This window comes from Phallusia mammillata, chromosome 5, assembly GCF_965637545.1.
Source record: "Phallusia mammillata chromosome 5, kaPhaMamm4.hap1.1, whole genome shotgun sequence".
NCBI classification, from domain to species: domain Eukaryota; kingdom Metazoa; phylum Chordata; class Ascidiacea; order Phlebobranchia; family Ascidiidae; genus Phallusia; species Phallusia mammillata.
In genome coordinates, this window is record NC_137256.1 from 22733732 (window position 1) to 22755859 (window position 22128).

Sequence of the window (22128 nt, forward strand, 5' to 3'; positions counted from 1 at the left end):
ATGGATGTCTATGGCGCAAATTTTCTTCACTTCGTTATGTTTGGAATATACTTCAAGATTACCCCCATATGTCTTCAAGCACGTTCTTAACTGGAATTTACCTGCTACGTTGGAGCAATACGGTACGCTTTTTACCCTTCTATTCATCTATTCATTTATTCATCATGCATTTGTTTTACACACATTTGTTAGCATTAAACTACCGCTAAATTGAAACGTGGTGAAGTTGGCAGTCACAAGGCTATTTGAAACTGCTCCAAGTAACGTTTACAAGGGCCAGTGCTTTCATGTCGGGGTTGGTAATATAACGGCTCTTAATGCAAGAGTGTAGTGTTAAATACATGTGTATGTTGGCGGCATTTGCGAAGATCGAATGAACTGGTTTATAGAACGGTAATTTGTGAGATATTGGCTTTTGCTTCGAAACAAGGCTGCCGTGTTTATGCACAATGGATGTATACACGTAATTTGTCTATGTATCAAATTTGTCTATGTATCTCTTTTCTTCCGTCCACTTGCGCATATCAGTTTTCCCCCACACTACCTTTAACGTACACTAACCGCTTACATTACTCTACTCAAAAAACTATATACGTTAAACATTCGATAAAACTATATACGTTTACATTAGTCACAGTTCCTATATATGCAAAGACCTTTGTATAATGTAGGAATCTACTCTCTGCGAATCTACTACGCAAATTTACACATTTATTGCAAACAATTTTGACACAAACATGTGTTTTTGTCACAAGCCACACGGAACACTTTTACGATGGGCGTACATAAAATTGCCAATAAATAAGCTACAGTAACTACAACAACACATGAAATGCACAGAAGAACATTGTTTCTTGAACTGTTTCCGACCATATTACAGCGGTTTGGCACAAGACAAAGTAAAGAGTGAACAATTTTGCAATAACAAAAAAGTTGAATCAATGTGCATTTTTTCTCCGTGTTTTGGGTTTCCACTCAATAAGCCATGCTGTATTCGTTGCCAGACATTTCGTTTCGCAGAAATTCCTGTTAATAACAAGGTTACAAAAAAAAACTTTCATAACCAAATCAAGCATTTAAAAAAAAACACCTTGACTCGAACTTTATTTAAAGCTTTAACACCACTACACCCAAGGTTTATTTCTCTAAATCCGTAATACAGTATGTTCAAAAGCATTCAAGTGCAAATCGACGTTTTATGTTTTAGATTCAATCGCTAAATATTTTGAATTTTCATACCAGTGTTTCGGAAAAACTTGGTCTGATATCAGGATTTTGTTTCCAGCAAAGTTTCATTCGGCCATAAAGCACATCATTACAGCCTTCTGGCATGGGCAGAATGTTTTCCTGCTGGACGTACTCTTTAACCTTTTCGTTGTTCATTCCTGTACAGATAGGTGTCACTATATTGCTTTGTTGTATAGAGCGGTAAACACAAACTTGTATGTATGCATGCGCTTCTTTTAAAACCACCGACCACGCCCTGAACCTTACAGATTCAGCAACTTTGAGCTGCCTTAGTGGTTGTCAATATGTGTCTAGGGAACTGCATATAAGGCTTATCCGAGACACCTTCAGTGTGGCTCTAAACAAGGGACAAAATACCACAACGTATGATCTAAACCCGTAAATTTTGTTGTAATGTGTTTGCATTTTTGCCTTTGTGGCCCTGCACCACTACATTGACTCTTCATGTATAAAAAATTGGCGACACGGCCTAACGAGACAGAATTGCACCCCTGGTTTACATGATTCGCACCTTCACGTGTTTTTTAATATCCAAACCAGCAACCGGTTGAACAATCCTAACTTTGTGGTACCTTTGTAAGGCCAACCGGCGTTAGTAAAAATCTCGTAAAGCAAAACTGCGTAGCTCCAGACATCAGACTTGCTGCTGTATTTTTGTTCTCTCAGCACTTCTGGTGCTGCCCATCGAAGAGGAAACGAGCTACCTAGAGTTCAACCAATTGAAATAGAAAGCATTTGGTATTTAAGTTGGATAGGAAAGCTACATATGTAAAAATTAAGCAAAAACGTTTTCCACCCGGTTTATTTAAAGACTTTGTACCAAATCAATCCACCGACTGACTTGGTACAATCCCGTCAATAAGCCAGACATATTATAATTTATAAGGTACATGAAAGTATTTAAGCCACTGCTTATATGTTTTAATGTATGAGAAAATACATTCTGGTCCCACACCATTTTAAAACTTGTGCACACAACGGTTTGTTCGCTTTTTAGCTATTTGAATCAGTTTGCAGGTTTGACTTTATATCGGCAGGTTGAACCATAACTTATATCCCGGTAGCAAATGCTTGTTTTGAGACATTTACCTGTGGAAGTGTACACTTCCTCATTCAAACATCGTGCTAAACCAAAGTCAGCTATTTTGCAAGTCAGTCTGTCTCCGACCAGAACGTTGGACGCACGTAAATCTCGGTGAATAAATTTTTTTGATTCAAGGTAACTCATTCCGTCTGCAATCTAGGTAAAAGTATGCAAAAGTATGTCACTTGGTCACTCTAATGCAGGGGTTCCCAACCTGTGTCACGCGTACCACTAGTCGGTATGTGAAGGTTTTTCAGGTGGTACGCGAATGGCTTCCTTTTTTTTCCACAAAAACCTGTATTCAGAACTTTATATTTTCTTGTATACTTATTTTTCCTGGTTTTGTTTGCCAAAATTTTTTTCCCGAGGCCTGTTCTAATTGTTACGTAACTATTCCTGTTGTTTCGTATCATTACGATCTTCAAAATACAGGTCATGTCAATTGTCAACAAGAAGCACAGTTGCTTTGAAAAGCCGTACAACGCTCTGTGACAGTGAGCGGTAAATATGTCAAATGATTGCTCTTGATAGATACCATTTACTGTTTTATATCTTAAGCTTTAGTGTTATTTTAGTAGGCCAATGGTATTTTACTGAATAAAGTATGGTTCAATCAAATTAGTTGTTTTGCAAGAAGTGGTACGCGTGGCAGTGCAGAGCATCCAAGTGGTACGAGATCGTAAAAAGGTTGGGAACCCCTGCTCTAATGGAACAAGCCTTTTGTACCAGTTGAACTTGTAGTCACGGACATTATTTGGTTACAATTAGAGTATCAAACTCCAATAGCGTTACAAACAGTTGCTGTTAACAGTTTACTTTTATATTGCGCATGACCGTATAATGCAACCAGCCTTACTTTCTCATCTATGATTTGTGATTTGGCAAGCAATTGAACGTAATTATGTTCAGCAAATCGTGTGTGTACAAAAAAATTATTCCACATTTGCTGACCTGAATTGCACAATATAGTTTGTCATCAAACGACACATCAGTAGTTATGCGCAGATACGCTGATAAACTATCGTTGTTCATAAACTCTGTAATTATCCAAATGGGCTCCTCAGGCACCTAAAAAGGTAAAACATGAGACTAGGCTTTTGGAGATCGCTTCACACACTCAAAAAATAATATTTGTTGTTAAAAACGTCGTTTATTTAGATTCATGAATCTATTAAAAAATAACTTTGCTTGTATTTGAGAATGACAAAAACATATGTACTTATAAGTTTCGACAAATTGCTTACCACTGCATACAGACGAACAATCTTGCTGTGTTGCAATTTCTGCATTACTTTTGCCTCCATAAGCAACTCTTTTGGGTTCACCGTTTCTGGTTTAGATACTTTTACTGCTACTTCAAGACTATCTATAAAAGTTCCTAAAACAAAAAAAGGAGAATTGTAGATTGAACGAAAATATTTGAGATTTTTTGTTAAAGTACAACTTTTTCTTTAATAGTATTATTAAACTCCAAAACGGTTAAATGTTGAGGCCAAATGAATGCTAAGGAAGTAATTTAAAGTATTGTCCAGTGGCAGTGGTTTATCTGTGTTGATTCCGTTTTTTTCTTTTATTGTTTTTTATTTATTTTTGTTTAAACTAGTAGTCGGCAAAGTCCACGAGGAGTTCGTTACCGGGCCGTATACGTTTTCAGGTTAAATGCTTTCAAATATGTTGTCCAGGGATGTTAAATTAATTAGGGCGTTTTTAAACTTTTCAGTGCTGAACGTTTGTAGTTTTTGAAGGCCGGTCCGTGAATAAATTTCAGGTTCAAAACCGGTACTCAGTGCAAAAAAGGCTGCCGAACCCTGGTTTAAACTACATAAGTGAAGTTTTGTTGTTGTTGTTTTTTAGCTGAAAAAAGGTTACTGTTTATTACCATCAGATATTCATCCTGGGCAAAAAAGGTTAGGATTCATTACTACCTTTATATACTTCGCCAAACTGTCCCGACCCAAGCTTGTTTTTTATTTTGACCGTCTCTCTGCACACTGCTGTAAATGGGCCCGATACATCTGTTTCTACGTCAACTGGAGATTTTTCACAAGGCTCTCCCAAACGGCCGAAATTTCTATCTGCTATTTCTAGGCATAAATAAATTCTTTGGTTATTTGTTTGGCAGTGCATTAATCAAATAAATAAACCTACCCTGTGCATGTTCTATTAACGAAGGCAAATCCACACACTTATCGTGTTGTTTAAAGTAGTCGGGGTCGCCCAACGGAATCGAGTAGTGCCTGACTCCAGTTTGAGAAAAGAGAACAGACAAGCATACGTCTCCTAAATTGTTTTTTTTTACTTTGTGTTAGCAGAGACCAATAAAAACGTCACTGATAGGCATCAAAATAACTTTAAATAAATATCTTTTTTTGTTTTATTAGTTTTTTAGCACGAATGATTCCGGACAGCATATTTCGTTTTATTGCACATTAAACTCCAATCTGTTGCCTATCACTGGTTATGAAAATATTCTGTCTATTCGCATAATTCGGCTAAATGAACATGCGGTTAAACATACGGGAACTTGCAGTCTAAAGGTATACCTGGTTTAGATGTGGCATCTCTAACCATAAACTTTCCAATGTTTGTTGGTGGCTGTTTTAACATTTCTTCGCATTCTCTTCTTGATATGTTTCCAAAATACCACCTTTTAAAAATACGATTTGTCAGTAAAGGAAAATAAACTTTATTATTTTAGAACGCCCTTCATACTGAGACAAAGCTCTAGCATGCATAAGCGAACTTACTCGTATTTTTGTAGAATCGGTTTCGGGTCAATGCATTCAGCTGGAAAGTGACCTTGAAGCCCATTCTCCGTTTCAACGTACATTTCATTTCCCATTCTGTAAGAGATTATAATGTGGTTACTTTTGTAGCGTTTTCCTATTTGAAATATTTTAAAGAATTTGAAGAACGAAACGGCTATAATCCAAAAAGTATAAAGATATTTTCCTACTTGTGCAGAACTTTTACGACATCTCCTTTCTTTGTCTGACGGCAATAAGATCTGTTGAACGCCGTGTTAACTAAATATACGTAAAGTATATTCAACCGTTAAAAAAATTAAAACAACGAACACGAACTTAATACACCTAATACCAGTTTAGATTTTAGAATGTTCTCTTACCGTAGCTTGTTTCAACATTATTTCCAAGTGGCTTTGGAACTGGCCTTGCAGGTATGTAGGTCGCTAAAAATGTTTAAAATGTTTTGAATGTGATGCGAGACATAATTGTTTTTTACATGTTTAAATTTTCGCGGTTTTAAATTGTATGAGCAGGATCCTGCATACATGTACTCACAATTAACCATTGAATTATACTTCAAAGTATTTTAATGTTTCAAAACAAATTACATTGACCTGCTTTAGAATTGTTTTCAAGTATATGGTCGTCTAAATGCAATTGTTTGATTAAAATTTATGTCCAACTTTTTTGGTTATTAACGCAAATGGTTAAAAATATAGTTGATGCAAACATTGACTTTTTCATGCCATGGGGTCACAATGTTGTGTTGCTATATTAATTGAAAGGCGTTTGTTTGAACAATAAAGCATTTCCCCACAACCCTAAAATTTAGGCCAATCGGGAAAGTTTGGTAAAAAGAATGAATCATTTTGTTCGAAACTGCAAGAGTAAGTTTTATGAAAACTCGCCTTTCAAAAAGATCTGCCCGTTTTCCAAAAAATTGCAACCAAATTGGGCATAACCAAAAAAATGCAAAAAATAGCTTAATTGGACATAACCATTGGTCGCGAGAAGTCTTTAAATTTAAGCTTTAAAAATTGGGTCGCGTTAAAAAGGTTTTGATACCACTGAATTGTATAGTTTTACGTCTAACACGATTTTATACACAAAATTAGTTGTAAAGCAGATGGACTTTCAACAATATGAATCATGTCAAAGCCCGGCTGTAGGCATTGAGATTTCTTTTACAAGACTGTTATTATCACGGTTGGATATTGTACCAACAACAGTAAATGGCTGTCGTTTGCATACTTTAGTGCCTTGCTACACCTACTTTTGTTAACGGGGTTATCTTTCGCCTGCGATGTTCCTGGTTCCGTGGTGGTGTTTGTTGGTTGTCGGCCTGTAATAAAGAGACAACAACGTTTTCTTTCGCCTTGTTTATTGTACCTGTTTTCCTTTGGAACATATGTTTTGTTCCTCTTTTCTGGCCATTGCCTGCCGTCAATGCAAACAAACAATCAAACCAAATCTGCTTAATTGAATATCGTCTGGTCGCATAATACGTGTTTACTCGCATGGGTATTGTAAATCTTTTGTTGAGAAATGTGAAGTTGAGAAATGAGTATGCTTAAAAAACTAAATACTGGAACGAAGCCATTCAGCATTTGGACCAAATAACTTTTTAGATTTTAAGGTTGGTCTTACCATGGCTATCGTAAAATCGTTTTCAGGTTTTTACTTGGGGTAACAAGTATGTACAACACAATTGCTAGTTGATTAAGACACACCTTATCACACAGCAAGCCTTTATGCTTTGCTTTCTGGCAAACTTGTACACTCTTTTACCCAACTAAAATATTTTTTTGCCTGCAAAATGTCCTTTGTTACACCCATTTCGAATTTATTGACAGCCTGCAACTTTTTGTTGTTGTTTACAAGCACGTTACTTACTGTAATCGTTTTTTCATACTTACTGAGCACCTTTCCTTATAATTTTGACGGCATTATACACATTACCTAACACTCTGTGCAAACAGTCCAGTGTTTGTTCATAACATTGCAAAAGCAAAAAGTTATTGAATACAACTGCGTTCATACAATTTATACTTCACCTGGTATGTTATTAATCATGCACACAAAATCACATCACGATTTTTAAACATTTACCTGAGGGTTTTGTATCAACAATTGGGACTTCGTACAAATTCATTTTACGTTTTGTATCAGCATTTGGAAATTTGTTCAAATTCATTTTTGGTTTTTTATCGTCATTTGGAAATTCGTCTAAATGCACAATTTACGTTAATTATTATAACTATTTAATTTTTATGAATCAAACGCCTAAAATATGTTATGTAAACCAGGGGTCCCAACTCAAACTGGTTTGGCGGCCAAAAACAAACTTTTAAGTAAGTCGAGGGCCGCACTATCGATATCGAAAAAAAATATTGCAAGATTAAAAAGTAAAATATTCATTTGCGCCAATAGCTAGATTGAAAAATAATATGGTAATAAACAACAAACAGATACATAGTGTAGCAAAGTGAAAGAGTCAACTGTGCTTTCTTGCTTTGTGTGAAAACAATGGCCTACAATGACGCAACAATCGCAATAGCTGATTCTAATAATGGGCTAGTTTGATCATCCTGTAAAAACGTTGCATACACCACTCGTAGAGATTGATTGTATTATGTAAACTCTCTAGTCATAAAGAGTATTCCGCCTGAGTAAAACACATAACTTCTAAAAGTTACTTCGCGGGCCGCACAAAAACCCTTGGAGGGCCGCATGCGGCCCGCGGGCCGCGTGTTTGAGACCCCTGATGTAAACAATACAGAGAGCGACTCGTTGGTTGCTAACGGTTGCGACTCCCAAGGTGGTTTATTAATTATAGATCTATTTTTTATGATTTTTTTAACAAGTAGCTTTTGTTGAAGCGTAGATTTATCACATTCGCAGTTTACAGTAACCTTGCACGTATATGTTGACCTATAATCAGATGTAAAACGAGATCCAAATATCTTTAGGGATATTGTGGATAAATAGTTATTTTACCTTGATAAATAGGCAAATTGCCGTTTAGGTTTTATTTAAACTCCCTCGAACCGTTAATATTTTCTATGTGAGCTTTGTAAAACTACTCATGCACAATCATTCATGTTTAAACTTTAAACTATAGTTACGCACTTGATAATGTTTAACGGTTGGTGAACTTGTGTGCATACCTGTTGCTGGTATAGAGTCGATTTCACGTTCTTCGGCGTTTGTTCGATGACACCACGCATAGCACCTCCTGAAAACACTGCACAACATTCCAAACAACAATATCCCGTCGCTATTAAGTGACACAATTGTCTCTGACGAGAACTTTGCAAAATAATCGCATCCAATTTCAGATCTCGGCTACTTTTAAAGTTTTATGTGTTGTGTCAGCGGAAATTATAACTCACATTGCGCGAGCCACGATCTACCAAAATTTTCATTGTAAATTGCCTATCGCGCCAACCATACCCTCCAACTCCTCACCACATAAAGCTGGTTTACGATGTACCGATATTCTTTTGCCCTTTACTTTGTCGTTATTTACAACGTCCTTATATTGCGCAGTTATTTAAGGCGTAGCGATTGTTTTAATGAAGTTGTTCTACTGCGATTTCTTCCACAAACGAAACAAACGTACTTCAAGAATAATACATCTGATGCGCCTTCCTGTGACCATTGTGCTCTTTATCGGCTGCAAATTATTGTTAACATTTTCTTATATGGGGGTGCCAAAATAAAAAAGTAACACACTTCCCCCGCTACATGTTGTTGTGCTTCCTGGTACAACGCTTAACAACAAACAACACAACCTTGTGAAGTTAAACGCATGACACTGATACCAACGAGACGTTTTGTGGCCGAGTGAACTGACATAAAGGTTTGATACCACCGTTTTAAATTACACAAGAGACAAAGGAAAAAAGAGTGAAAGCTACATCCATAGTAAACAAAGAAAGTGTGTAAGACAATAAACAATGAATAACATGTACCGATGTCGTATTACATTACAGTTGAAACAAAACAAGCGTGAGGGAAACAAAACAATGTGCAACAAAACAAATCAACCTATTTCGAACTTTAAATATAAGGCGGCATAACGGAAGTGACTTAGCAAGGTGACAACAATGTAAAGTCAAACATATGAATGGAAACACATCAGAATATAATCTGTAACAAAGATAACATTCGACAGAACAAGTAAAAATATAACGCTCCCGCAATACCTTTACGACCTGATTAGGTCCCTTATATTGCATATGGAACTTCTTCTTTTCATCTGGCCCCAATACAGTGTCTCTAAGCATAACATAATCACCCACGCAGTAGGTCGAGTTGCGGTCGTCACGCTTTTTCCTTCATTCACGAACGTTGCGGAGACGTTCTCCTGCTACCTCTCGCACCAGCCGTAATCGGTCCTGAAGCTCTGCTACGTTGGCTGTTGTTGGAGAGCTTGCTGGTCGTCCAAGAAGTAAATTGGCGGGTAGTCTAAGTTCACGACCATACAGCAGCAAGTGTGGAGTCATTCATGTTGATTCATGAGCACTTGCATTATGTGGCGGCGATTGAAGATAGGGCCTTGTCATTGCTGCGGGAACAATACGGCGATGTTCGCGATTTGGTACATCCTAACAGTTCCACAAGTTTTGCGAAGACCTTACTTTCGAAATTTCCACCTTGGTCAGAATGGATTCATTCGGGTACACAATGTACCGTAAACCAACGGTGGTATAAAACTGTCGCGGTTTCCTCGGTCGACTGGGAGCGCAACGGCCAAGCTTGCATGTATTTGCTAAATACATCGCATGCCACTAAAACATACCTATATCCAGTAACTGAAGTTGGCAATCCACCAAGAATGTCAATTTCTATCCGTTGCATTGGTCCATCTTCAGTTGACGGAACCGTTTCATAGTTTTCGAACGTTGCAAAGTGGACAGCGAAGGCAGTCCTCTACATCCGACTTCCAGCCTGCCCAGTAAAACCGTTGTTTAATGCGTTCGCTTGTTCTCTTTAAACCAAGGTGCCCACCACCGTGCATTTGTTGTAAAACCTGCGTTTACAACTATTTAGATACTACCAGCAGCAATTTATGACGACAAAACATGTCATCAACCTTGCGATATACGGCGTTATCCTGGCAAACGAGATCCCCATATATCGACCAGTAATGCTTCATATTCCGGGACAGACGTTTTACTTTCTTAAACGGTGGTCGTACTCCTTTGTTTATCCAATCCGCAACTACATTAAGTTCCTGGTCATTTTGTATAGCAGTGGCCACCTCTTTATCTGACCATCCTAGTTCCTCTTTTAATTCGAAAGCACATAACATTGTAATGATCGAATGAACTGGTTTATAGAAAGATGATTTTTGAGATATTTGCTTTACTTTGAAAAGATGCTCCCATGTTTATGTACAATGGATGGATACGTGTAATTTGTCCAGGTATCCAAGGTTTCTCGACCTTAAAAAGTTTTTGGAAACTGTGTTGCACTTTTTTCGTCCGCCCACTTGCACCTGTCAATTTTAGTATATCTTTACCTGGACGTGGACTAACCGCTTACAGTTTTCTACATGATATTTACCCTTTAAAGACTTATTTACCCTTTAATGACTATTAAGACTTATGTATGATGTAGGAAACTACTTTCTTTCAAGTCCCCAACCGTGTCTGTGTTACATTGTCAGTTAAATCACGCTAAACAAAAATTTACACATTTATTGCAAACAATTTTGGTATAAACGTGGATTTTTTGCAATCATAAGCCACACGGAACATTTTTACGATGGGCGTAAATAAAAAACGCCAATAAATAGGCTACAACAACTACAACACCTAAAATGCACAGAAGAACAATTGTTTCTTAACTAATGAACTGTTACCGATCAAGGGCGTTTTGATTACTATCTTACATGTATGTTACAGAGGTTTGGCAATTTGTAATCATTTATCATTTATCATTTATGGCGTTTTTGTTACATACCCCATGTCCAAATTGCCGAGTTATTTCATTCTTTTGTTTCGAAAGCCAACTATGTGACTTTTGCTTAATGATTGCTTGCTTAGTCCGCACATGTTGTTGTCTGAGTCGTTAACGGGTTTATTATGTTACCAATACCACACGATTGCAAAACACGAATAAATTTCACCGTTCCGTTCCGTTCCTATTCTATCATGTACATACAAATACAAGTTTTAACACACTAGTCAACTACGATAACCAAAATCGATTCATTTCAATAATTTTCGAATTTATTGAGCTAAAAACTCGCATATGCATTTAAAATACTAATACAGTCATATGGTTGTTTAAAGCGTATTCGTATACAAGCAATGCGTATGCTGACTTATGACTGTATAACAGGCGTTCCCGACAGTTCACTAACCTATAGTCTATTGCTTATTGCACTTGACTTGCTATAGGCTGTGCATGTCATCATCAAGATGTTCGTTCTACAACCTTTGTTACTGGCTCACTGTCTTTTAGTGGTTCCTGTACCTGTCAAAACAACCCTCTAACGTCTAACCAGTGGTGGAATTCATTTTTTGTCAGCCGGTTCTATCACAAAAGTCATATTTTTCAGTCGGTTCTGTTACAAAAAGTCCATTAACAGTAACCACTAATGCTAACCGGTTCGCTAATCTCATAAAATTGCGTGAGATTGTTCTATAGAACCGCTGCGAACCGACTGAATCCCACCACTGCCTCTAACCCCGGTGGTTAGTCAACCAAAACTTTAAGCTAGAAATCTGGCCCAGAATCGGATTTTTAAAATGAAAATGAAATTACGATTGAATGTGAAGTCCGAATAAATCCCGTTTTGTTTAAACCTCCTACTCGACACAATAAAACATGCCAAACTCTGTAACTACCTCATCCCAATGTCTTCTCTACCTCACGCCTTGTAGTGATTTTAAATAACCTCCAAGTTGTGCAGCTACTTAGGCAAACAAACACAACGCAACAGCATTAAATTATAAGCCAGAATTAATCAACTTTGCTTATATATCCCATAGAGGTAAACTCATAAGCGTTCTTTTCTATTGCTGCGCTGTATTCGGACTCAATAATAACTTATAGCATGTTTTAGTTGTTTTACATAAACAATAATATGTGCCTGGGCCAATGGGTTTATAACCACTCCATTATACCACAGCCATATCTACTAATTCCATACTTATTCTCCTAAATTAATTGTTCACGTTTTGTTATCTTTCAACAGTCGTCACAAACCATACGGATTGACGAACTACGACCGCTCACCGGTACTCTGAACAAACAAACAAGTTGTAATTGTTCAATCTGATTTCTGTTGGTTTCATAGAAATGTGAGTACGTTATCAAACAGTTATGTAATGTACCAATGTTATGGTTATGAAAGGAAAGTATTTTTGGAATACTAATATGGCAACAATGTAGAAACATGACTGATTTACAATCTATTTGGGAGGATTCGCCTTAAAACTGCACTAAATTACCCACCTTAAAAAGTTACGAAATCGAATAGTCGACAAAAAGGCATATTTAGCCGAAATATTTGGAACAACCGAAACTTTCAATGAGTCGCTACTTAAAACTTCTACGGTGGCCAGCAAACGTCTCCTTATATTCCTATCATTCGCAAAAGCCATTCAAATACTGTTAACTGCCACGTTGAAGTATTGCTACACGTTGTTAAGCCTGGAATAACAATGCATTTGGTTCTACGCAGTGTAATTGGCGACACGTTAAATACAAACAAAGTATAAAGTAAATGTGTTTACATTGCACCGATAGTTAATGTTACATCGGTGAGCGGCAATCTTGATTGTTCAGAAATAACATGAAAATGTTACGAAACTAAATAGCAGCTGTAGTTTGAAGAGTTGAAATCCTGCTGTAAGAAATCCTTTAAAAAACAACAGTCATTAATTGTGTTATTGTACGTCTTTCACACCCTGGCCACAAACATAAAAACACTTACAGTGGACAATAAACTTACAAACCTAATATAGCTTATAGACGTATTGCATTTTGTAATAAACAAGTGCACCATATCAGTGTAGAGCAGTGGTTCCCAACCTTTTTGTAGTCACGGACCCCTTTTATAAATTTTATCGGTCCGCGGACCCCCAACGTGATTTAGCCTTTTTTCGTTTCCTGCATTTTACGTTATTATACGTTTTTGGGGGGCAGAATTTTAATCAACCTTCACAGTCCTTTAATCTCAATAAAGTTCTGTACTGTGGCCGTCAATGCACTAAAAGAGATAAATTTTCTGGTGTACAATACTTAATACAAGGCACAAAGAATTCTATTGTTAATGTGTGTTGTGATGTCACAATGGAGGTAACAATCACAAGGTTTCCTGATCCAAGGGTTTGATAAACAGTTTGCATTATATACAGGATTGTAAAAACGGTTTGGAAACCTAAAATATTGTACTGTTGTTAATGCTAATTTATTTTAAAATTAGACTTAAAAAGAAAACACTGCTCGCCAGAATGAACTGGAGCGAAATATAGAAGCCCTCGAGGAGAAAATTAGTCGAACCAACGGTTCTCCTCTTGATCCAAACGCTCCAGTAAAATTAACACATTTAAAAAGTAGTTTGGATGTACTCGTAGAAAACAAAACAAAAGGGGCGATAATCAGAAGTAGAACTCTTTGGGCCGAAAAAGGCGAAAAAAACACGAAATATTTTCTTAATTTAGAAAAACGCCATGTTGTAAAAAAATCGATTAACCGTCTAAAAAACGGTGACCAGGTCTATACAAACCAAAAGTCGATATTAACAGAGCTTTCGCGATTTTTTGAAGACCCTAAATGTACGCAGTTACAAATCGACTCTTATTTGGCAAACCTGAACCTCCAAAAATTAAACGCGAGCGACACCGAAACAAGCGAAGAGCCCATCTCCAAAGATGAGATTAAGTTTGCCATCAACACAATGCCTAAAAATAAATCACCTGGCCTCGACGGATAACCCGCCGAGTTTTATCAATGCTTCTGGCCAGATATTACAGCTATATTTTGCGAAGCATGGGACTATACTGAGGAAATTGGTCATTTTAGCCAGAGTCAGGCTCAAGGGGTTCTGACCCTAATACCAAAACCTCACAAAGACCTCTTATTAACGACTAATTATCGACCCATTTCGTTATTAAACACTGATTACAAAATTATGTCTAAAGTGGTTAACAATAGAATCAGAAATTTTATAAAGCACTTGATTAAGCCAGATCAAAACGGCTTTATGAAGGGTAGGTACATCGGCGATAATCTTCGCATCTTGTTTGACATTATAGATTCCTGCGATTTTCATGAAGTTCCAGGGGCGGTACTTAGCCTTCACATTTACAAAGCGTTTGACACAATTAGTTGGGACTACATTTCTTCTGCACTAAATGCGTTTGGGTTTGGTAACAAACTAAAAAGATGGATCAAATGTTGCTACTCCCAACCCACATGCAAATAACTAATAACAATTTTTTATCGAAAGATTTTAGAATCGAACGAGGCGTGAGACATTATCACCAACATTATTTTTACTATGCATCGAATGTCTGGCTGAGGCCCTGCGCCAAGATAATTTTCAAGGGATAAAACTGAAAAATAAGGAATTTAAAGTGTCTCTTTTGGCTCTTTTTGCAGTTCCATATACAATTTATCTGAATAGAAATGAAATAAATGGCCAAATCCTTTTTTTCTTTAGTATAACTTGCTGCCGCCGTTTAAAATTCTGTGTCTTATGAGCTGTGTCAATAGAGAAAATTTTTATTTTTAGTTATTAAATCTTTCAATATAACTCAGGTATTAAAATTTTAACCATTTACGCGCTGTAATCAAAGTCCACGTCTTTTGTTACACAATGTTGTTTATCAGCGTGGATGAAACAACGTCCGGTTTGGACTGCAAATGTTAACTAACTGTTGCACCTTAAACATGCAAACTGTACCTGAAAATGCACCGTTGTTTTCCCCCTTGATAATTTCCGGTTGTTCAGCTGTTCGCCAAGAGCAACAAGGGAAAGCAGTCTAATCTAATGTTTGAGAACCACTGCAGTCTAATCTAATGCGTGCGTGATGTGCCAACATTTTTGCTCGGTATGCTGTCTTTTATGTGGGCCTACTTGTGCCATCACAGGTTAAGTCCTTGTCAGATAACGTATTTGACGATGGCGTGGCATAGGAGCCGGCATGGTCAACAACAAACAGGATGAAGTCCGCTTAACCTGAAACTAAATTGAAGTACACAAGTCTGAAAAGCAACACGTAAAACTATAGCTACTAAAAAGTAGCAAATGACGCCGGTTCATGCCCTAGATTCCACTGCAACATTTGTTTCGTAATTCAATTTTCTTTTCGCTAATGTGTTTGTACAAGGTGTGTTTTGTTGGGTACGCCTGTACACTCCTTTGATCATATCCACACCTCGTTATATATCAGGTGGTCACCAAACTTTTTTCACTGCGGGCCGGATAAGTTTAATAATTAATGATTCGCGCGGGCCGCATAGTTTACATGTCCTGGCGCCGTCTTTCCGAACTTAGCCCGCGAAGCGATTTTTATAGGGGCGCCAAGATATGGTCTTTCTACAATCCCACTTAAACTCTAGTGATGCGACTGGTAAATTGTATAGTTAGTCTCATCTTAAGAGCAATGCTTGCAATGCTAACAAAATAAGGCAATTGTTTGCGCACAATTGACACTTTTTCGTCTGTGACGAAACAAACTTGCTTTGGATTAATCCTGGGCGTTGTTGTCATATGAAACCAGGTAATATCAATTCTACAAATCGGGAGAGGAAAACTGTTGTAAGTAGTAGATTAATTTTTGAATGTTACAATGTTATCAATACGTTTTGGCAAACCAAAAAATCGCGGGCCCGATGAAATGACTTTGATGCGGGCCGTAGTTTGGTGACCCTTGTTATATATCAACACCACCTCGTATTTAATTATCCAGTTGAATGGGGGTAACAATGCGGCAGAAAACAGAACTACAAAGCATCGTTCTGTAGGCTACATGTTTAACTCTTCACATCCAGTTTAAAAGCAAACGATCATATAAAGTGTAATTTTCAGGTTTTATTATATTCAAAGACAATTATTATATTCAAAGACAATTAAGTGAAAAAAAGTGTGTTAATCGCAAGAGTGTGTGGTGTAAAACTCAAATTGCATAAAAAACGAATATAAAGTTACATATAAGTGTTGCAATATCTTCCTGGAGTAAGTCCCCCTGAATCGTAGTCATTTTCCACAGTAACGAAAGTTCGTTGAAAAAAGGCCTAAACAAATTGAAAAACAACGCATTCTTATTTTTCTTTTTGCACTTTCTCCATGGATCGTACGCAAATGTTTAATCCACAAAAATCGTACATGCTGCAACTGTTAAACTAGAGAAATCTAAAAGCCATCTAAAAATACATTTTTTTTATCTAACACATATTGGCAAAAGCGTAAATCACAGTGGTTTCCAACCTTTTTTATCCCACGGCCCATTTTAACAACCAGCAATTGGTACTTGCGCTCCCATTTTTTAGATTTTTTCAGGTGGTTTAACTTTTTCAGTACTTTATTTTTTCAGTACCAACTTTTTCTTTTTTCGTTTATTTGCTTTCGCGACCTCCAGTAAAAGAGCAGACGACTCCCACGGAGGTCGCGACCCCCAGGTTAAAAACCACTGGTCTATAAGCAACATGTTGTACCGCGAAGTTTCGATTGCTAAACATCTGAAATACGATGTGTTCATAATACGCACGCTCTTTGGCAGTTTTTTTTTTACCAAGCCTCGTTTCAATTCGTGTGTTTTCTTTGTTTATCGTGCACTGTACTTCTCGCATTCAGTGTTACTTACCCTGATGAAGGCGACCTGTATATGACGTCGAAACGTCGGAATAAAAATACAATTGCCAGAAGAGCTCCATAAACTTGACATTATGCCTGGCAGCAATAGCTTATATATCATGTTTATAATGTTTCTCATTTTTTAGTCATAATATGCCTATGCTACAGCCTCATATCGTACCCTTGTATTTTCAAAACTTGGTCTATCTGCGGGGTTCTTCTGCCAACAAAGTATCATCCTCGCGTAAAGCCGTTCGTTGCAACCGGCAGGCTTTGGTAGTTTGTTTCCAAGTAGCACATATTCCCGAACCGATGAAAATGATTGTCCTGTGTGTAATTTATGTAACTTAATACCAAGACTACAAATAGCTCTTTTTATATTTTTTTAACAAATCGTACAGTTAATGAGTGTCTTTGTGAATACGTGTCCAAAACAGACAAACTACGGCATTTAAACAAAACAGACTATCCTATCTCATTTCCTAAGTAGTTTTTATACATTTAACCAAATTATGTGTATAATCGAAATTTTATAACAAATAATAAGCTTTAGATTTTAGAACAATGTAAAAGTGTGGAATGTGCTATTATCCGGTATGCAACTATCCAGTTTCGACCGTTGCTGTTCAAAATAGGTAAGTTTAGTTGACTTTGATTATTAGGTATTTAATCTGTAAAGGCAGCTATCCTTAACTGCACCTGCATATGGCGTTGCGCCCTTAGTTACGATTTCATACAACAGGATCCCGTAACTCCATACATCCGACTTATGGCTGTATGTTTGTTTCTTCAGAACTTCTGGCGCAGCCCACCGAACTGGAAATTGTCCCTCTGAATGTAATAGATTTAGACACCAATAGAGTCATGCAACCGTTTCAATGCTAAAACAACGTTTAACGATTAACATTTTGTTTAGATCATATATTAACCAACTATAGTTACAAAAAATATAAGCTCCAAATTCAAAAGCAAAGACAGTCAGTTTTTATCGGGTAATATTTTAAACTCGCATCAATGATCCAAAACTACCTAAATATATGAGCAGAATACGATCTATTCGGACACCCCTGGAAGTGACGATGCCTTAAAATTTGTTACGTTGCATTAAAACTGCCACTCGTTTTAAGAAGTTACGGATATTTCGCTAGTGAAGACACACACCCTGTTGCATTACTGTAGCCTGTTATAGCTTTTTAACTTACTACAAAATTAAGGTTTTTGAGGCCCCACACTTTTGTTTGGCGTTAAAGTTTGATTCAAAAACGTCGAACTTTAAGAATATGTTAAATAACTTATAACCACACAGACGCGCATTAATTTCTTCTTAAGTTGTAGTTTTAACAACACAAAACTAACCTGTCGCATTGTACACCTCTCCATTTAAGCAGCGGGCCAGACCAAAATCCCCGATTTTGCACACGAAATTTTCACCCACCAATATATTAGCTGCTCTCAAATCACGGTGGATAAAATGCTTAGACTCAAGATAGGCCATTCCATCTGCAATCTGCCACACAAGACAAACGTATTTACTCATTCTGAACTGACACATCAGTTATTGGTTGCCAACTGTGCTGAGTGCTTTCAAAAGTTCCACCCAGCCATGTTCAATATTTTATGTCACTTTTGTACTTATCGTTAATATAATTTCCAACTATTCACCCTAATCTGTTATAAGTCCCAGAAAGGCTCCTGTCGTGGACCCGAATCACGCCTAAGGCTAGATTCTTGGTGCACAACCTGCGGGCGCAGAGACGAATTTACGCGGCCGTGGACATGTATATTAGATATATATGTACTGGCCACCATGACGTAATAAACTTAATTGCGAAATAATTGGATTTCAAAACTGCTCCAAATAGATGTGATAGGGCTAGAAAGAGTATTACCGGCCCAATAGACGTGCGTCAGACTTTTGTGCACCTATTTTCGTTGGTGAAATAAGGATCTGCAAAGCGGCCGTCACAGCGAAAAGGTTGTTCACCCCTGGCATAAAGGGATACTTGTGACCCGCTGATTCGGTATAACGCCTTCAAAGGCCCGGCGTACCATGATTTATATATGAGTGCCGTTATCGCTGGTCTACTTGAACGCTTCAAGACTGATCGCAGTTACGCATTTATGTTACAAAAAAAGAAATAAAGTTAAATGGTCAATCTAAATCCAAGCAAAGCATAGAAACGATTGTACAAGTGGGCGCTGACAGCCGCAAAATCTGCAAAAAAGTTGACATATGATTCATGAAAGCGTACCTGGGTAGCAAACTGCAATTGATCATCAAAAGGTATTTCTATGTGGGCGTTTTTACGAAAATACTCTGATAAACTTCCATTTGGCAAAAATTCGGTAACAATGCAAACTGGCTCTTCAACTACCTAAAAAACACATACCGTGTGTTAATATCGTTTAAAAAAGTGATTAGATCTGTTTCCTACCACAGCATATAGGCGAACAATGTTTTTGTGCTGCAGATTTTCCATTATTTTTGCTTCTCTAAGCAATTCTTCTTTGTCAACAATATCAGTTTGTGTCATTTTAATGGCAACGTCAAATGTAAAACCAAGAAAGCTTCCTGCAACATATTCACAGTTAATGTTTTCTGCAGAAAGACAGCAAATAAATATTGTTGATTAGCAAACAAAAAAAGTTTTTGACATTTTTAATCTAAAACAAGTATTTTTTCAATATTGTTACATGAACATCCCTACGTATGGGAACGTTAAGATTTATAGCCTTTAGGATTGTTTGGGTTTGGGACAAAAATGGTAACCACTCGTTTAAAGTAAAAGAAATTTAAACATTAAAACCCCAAAACCAAAAATGGGTAACGGAACAGTTGGCAAACAAACAGAAATTGCTAATGTTGTTAAATGCTTCGGCAACAGAATAAAATGCGCTTTACCCTTATACACTTCACCAAACTGTCCGGCCCCAATCTTTTTGCCTATGCTCAGTGTGCTTCTTTCAACCGTGACTGAACGCATTCGAGGCGGACGCATGTACGGGGGCTGCGGTTTACTGCAAGGCTCAGTCAGAAGTCCGATGTTACCAAATTGGTTTTCTGAGAAGTACATTGACTTGGATATTAAACCTGTTACATTGTAAATAGTGTTTCAAGTACCTTGGCAGTATTCCACAAGTGAGGGCAGGTCCCAAAATCGATTGTCGACCGCCACTCTTGCAAAATACTGCGGATCTGACTTTGGTATTAGGTGATGACGTACCACGTTAGGGGCGCTAAGGACAGAAAGCGACAATAAATCTGCGCATAAAAGAAGCAAAATGACCAACCATGCAGTCAAATGAAAACATTTCTTGGCAAGTGAGCCTATGTCAACTCCAGTTATTAAGGTTGTCCAGCGTTTACACAAACAATATGTTTATTGTATGATTTATGTTTTTTTTACCCATTTTAACCCAACTCCTTTTTAACCCACCCGGCCTTGAGGAAAGGCGCACCAAGAATTTTCCAACTTTCTGAGGTGGTTGCTTTAAAGCTGCTTCACACTCGAGCCGTGTCATGTTTCGAAAATACCACCTTGGGACAAAATAAATTTTTTGAGTCGTTTTTTGAAAGTTGTTTACAACTTTTTTTAAGACTTACTATGAACATAGGCTTGGCAAAATTTGGGTTTTGTTTAAAACAAATCAAAGTTTATTGGTGAAAATAACGGCCCAAATAGACGTAAAAAGCGACATGCTTTATTGTTCAAACGTTTCGGCAAATGCTCATGCCATCATCAGTGATATGAAGGCCACATCAGTTACACCCGTTTATGTCGCTTTTTACGTCTATTTGGGCCGTTATTTTCACCATTAAACTTATGAACAGATCCGTATATAGTGTTCCAAATCAAAGTTTGTTACTCATTTTTTGTCGCAAACAATTTACGTACTAGAAAATTATACAGCATTTTATTTAAATGTCTGAAAATGTAAATTATAGGCCTATCAGACTTTTTATCACTCTCTATGTTTTTAATTTTCTCACTCATAATTCCGCAGAAAGCTTTCTGGATCAATGCATTCTACAGGAATGTAACCCTTTTGGTTGTTTTCGCTGATCACGAACGTCCAGCACGCTTCACTGCAAAAACGGTATTTGAACTTGAAATATTTCGACTTTTGGTGCAAATGGTAACACTCGTACCAGCCTTAATCAGAGTGGTTGTTTTGTTAGAGGTAACATTGTTAGAAAATCAGACATAAATTTGAACAACACTAAATTGCCATTTTCTTTTTGTCCCTTAATGCGTATTGCACACCTAAATTCATATTACGTTATCTACAATTGTTACAACAAAATTTGCACCAAAACCGTTTACTGGTTTGTGTTGTTTAGTTGTGCACACTCTTACTTACTTACACTTGCAATACAGTTACGATCTGTCCCTTCTTACACTTTAAGCATTGTTCGTAACTTGGATCGTAGTCCCAGTTGCAAGAGTACGGTTTGCCGATAATAAGATCTAATAAACAGAAAATAAATTTATTTGTAAAGCAAAAACACTAAATTGAAATTTTGTTTAACCTGTTCAAAATTTTTTCCTCAATTAATGCTTTCTATCGTTGTTTGTAGCAACGGACCCCTTAGCATTACACTCAGTAAAAAATATACAGCAAATATTTTACTTGCCAACAGTAATATACATTACATCAAGAAGTTTCCATGCTATTTTCATTGAAAAAAGTTTTTTCGTGAACAAAATTGTAGAAGATAATTAAATTAAAGGCATGTGTTGCCTAAATACATTATTACCTGTGTCGGGGTCTTGGGTATTCGAATACACTTCAGAACACCTTTCGACTTCAGCAGACCGGTCTTCTCTCTCAAAACGATACTTCTTGCGATAACAGCAAAACAGTCTATTTCTTAATGGCATTTTTTCAATGCATTTACCCCAGCACAACTTTGTTGCCTTCATAAACAGTTACGATGTAGTTGTGTAAAATGGCTACACCACCGGGCTCAGAGAAAAAGGGGTGCCGATTGATTTGCAACTTATTTAGAAGGAGGCATCTGCTCTACATAAATCAATCCCTAATTATTTTGTGTGCACAGCAAATGCGTTTGGTCTGTAAAAAGTTGCTAAAAATAAGTAAAGTTAAACTTTTACAGAATTATACGTTTTACTTTTTACATCGCTCTTATCTCAAGAAACATAAACAATATTGTAAATACATTTTATTGCAAGCGCTTTGATAATAATCACTGACGTTTTTATAAATGG

At 37.1% G+C, this 22128-nt stretch overlaps 2 protein-coding genes across 2 annotated transcripts; both read right to left on the bottom strand.

The window, feature by feature from the left end:
• Positions 1 to 700: 700 nt before the first annotated feature.
• Positions 701 to 8411, bottom strand: LOC145230318 (tyrosine-protein kinase-like). Its single transcript, XM_080095712.1, has 15 exons — positions 8247 to 8411; positions 7189 to 7305; positions 6353 to 6421; positions 5460 to 5522; positions 5289 to 5358; positions 5080 to 5175; positions 4876 to 4979; positions 4481 to 4612; positions 4258 to 4416; positions 3577 to 3710; positions 3284 to 3400; positions 2338 to 2488; positions 1821 to 1952; positions 1240 to 1385; positions 701 to 1026 (listed from the first exon to the last, which is right to left on the bottom strand). The coding sequence occupies exons 1-15, from the start codon at positions 8332 to 8334 to the stop codon at positions 976 to 978; spliced, it is 1629 nt and encodes a 542-aa protein (XP_079951838.1). The 5' UTR covers positions 8335 to 8411; the 3' UTR covers positions 701 to 975.
• Positions 8412 to 16127: 7716 nt separating this feature from the next.
• LOC145229238 (proto-oncogene tyrosine-protein kinase LCK-like) lies at positions 16128 to 21969 on the bottom strand. The gene is made up of 12 exons (XM_080094541.1): positions 21657 to 21969; positions 21264 to 21366; positions 20889 to 20984; positions 20335 to 20435; positions 20019 to 20159; positions 19800 to 19958; positions 19333 to 19469; positions 19150 to 19272; positions 18254 to 18404; positions 17597 to 17728; positions 17079 to 17224; positions 16128 to 16338 (listed from the first exon to the last, which is right to left on the bottom strand). The coding sequence occupies exons 1-12, from the start codon at positions 21820 to 21822 to the stop codon at positions 16249 to 16251; spliced, it is 1545 nt and encodes a 514-aa protein (XP_079950667.1). The 5' UTR covers positions 21823 to 21969; the 3' UTR covers positions 16128 to 16248.
• Positions 21970 to 22128: the final 159 nt, after the last annotated feature.

Excerpts from the sequence above, each read along its gene's own strand:
- LOC145229238 (XM_080094541.1), bottom strand. The coding sequence starts at position 21,822 with ATGAAGGCAACAAAGTTGTGCTGGGGTAAATGCATTGAAAAAATGCCA. Across the intron at positions 20,436-20,888 it reads AGCTTTCTGCGGAATTATGA|GTGGTATTTTCGAAACATGA; the intron begins GTGAGAAAATTA and ends TTTTGTCCCAAG. Across the intron at positions 19,959-20,018 it reads ACTTGTGGAATACTGCCAAG|AAAACCAATTTGGTAACATC; the intron begins GTACTTGAAACA and ends TGTACTTCTCAG.
- LOC145230318 (XM_080095712.1), bottom strand. The coding sequence starts at position 8,334 with ATGTTGTGCAGTGTTTTCAGGAGGTGCTATGCGTGGTGTCATCGAACA. Across the intron at positions 4,613-4,875 it reads AGATGCCACATCTAAACCAG|GAGACGTATGCTTGTCTGTT; the intron begins GTATACCTTTAG and ends AAAACAATTTAG. Across the intron at positions 4,417-4,480 it reads GTTAATAGAACATGCACAGG|AAATAGCAGATAGAAATTTC; the intron begins GTAGGTTTATTT and ends ATTTATGCCTAG.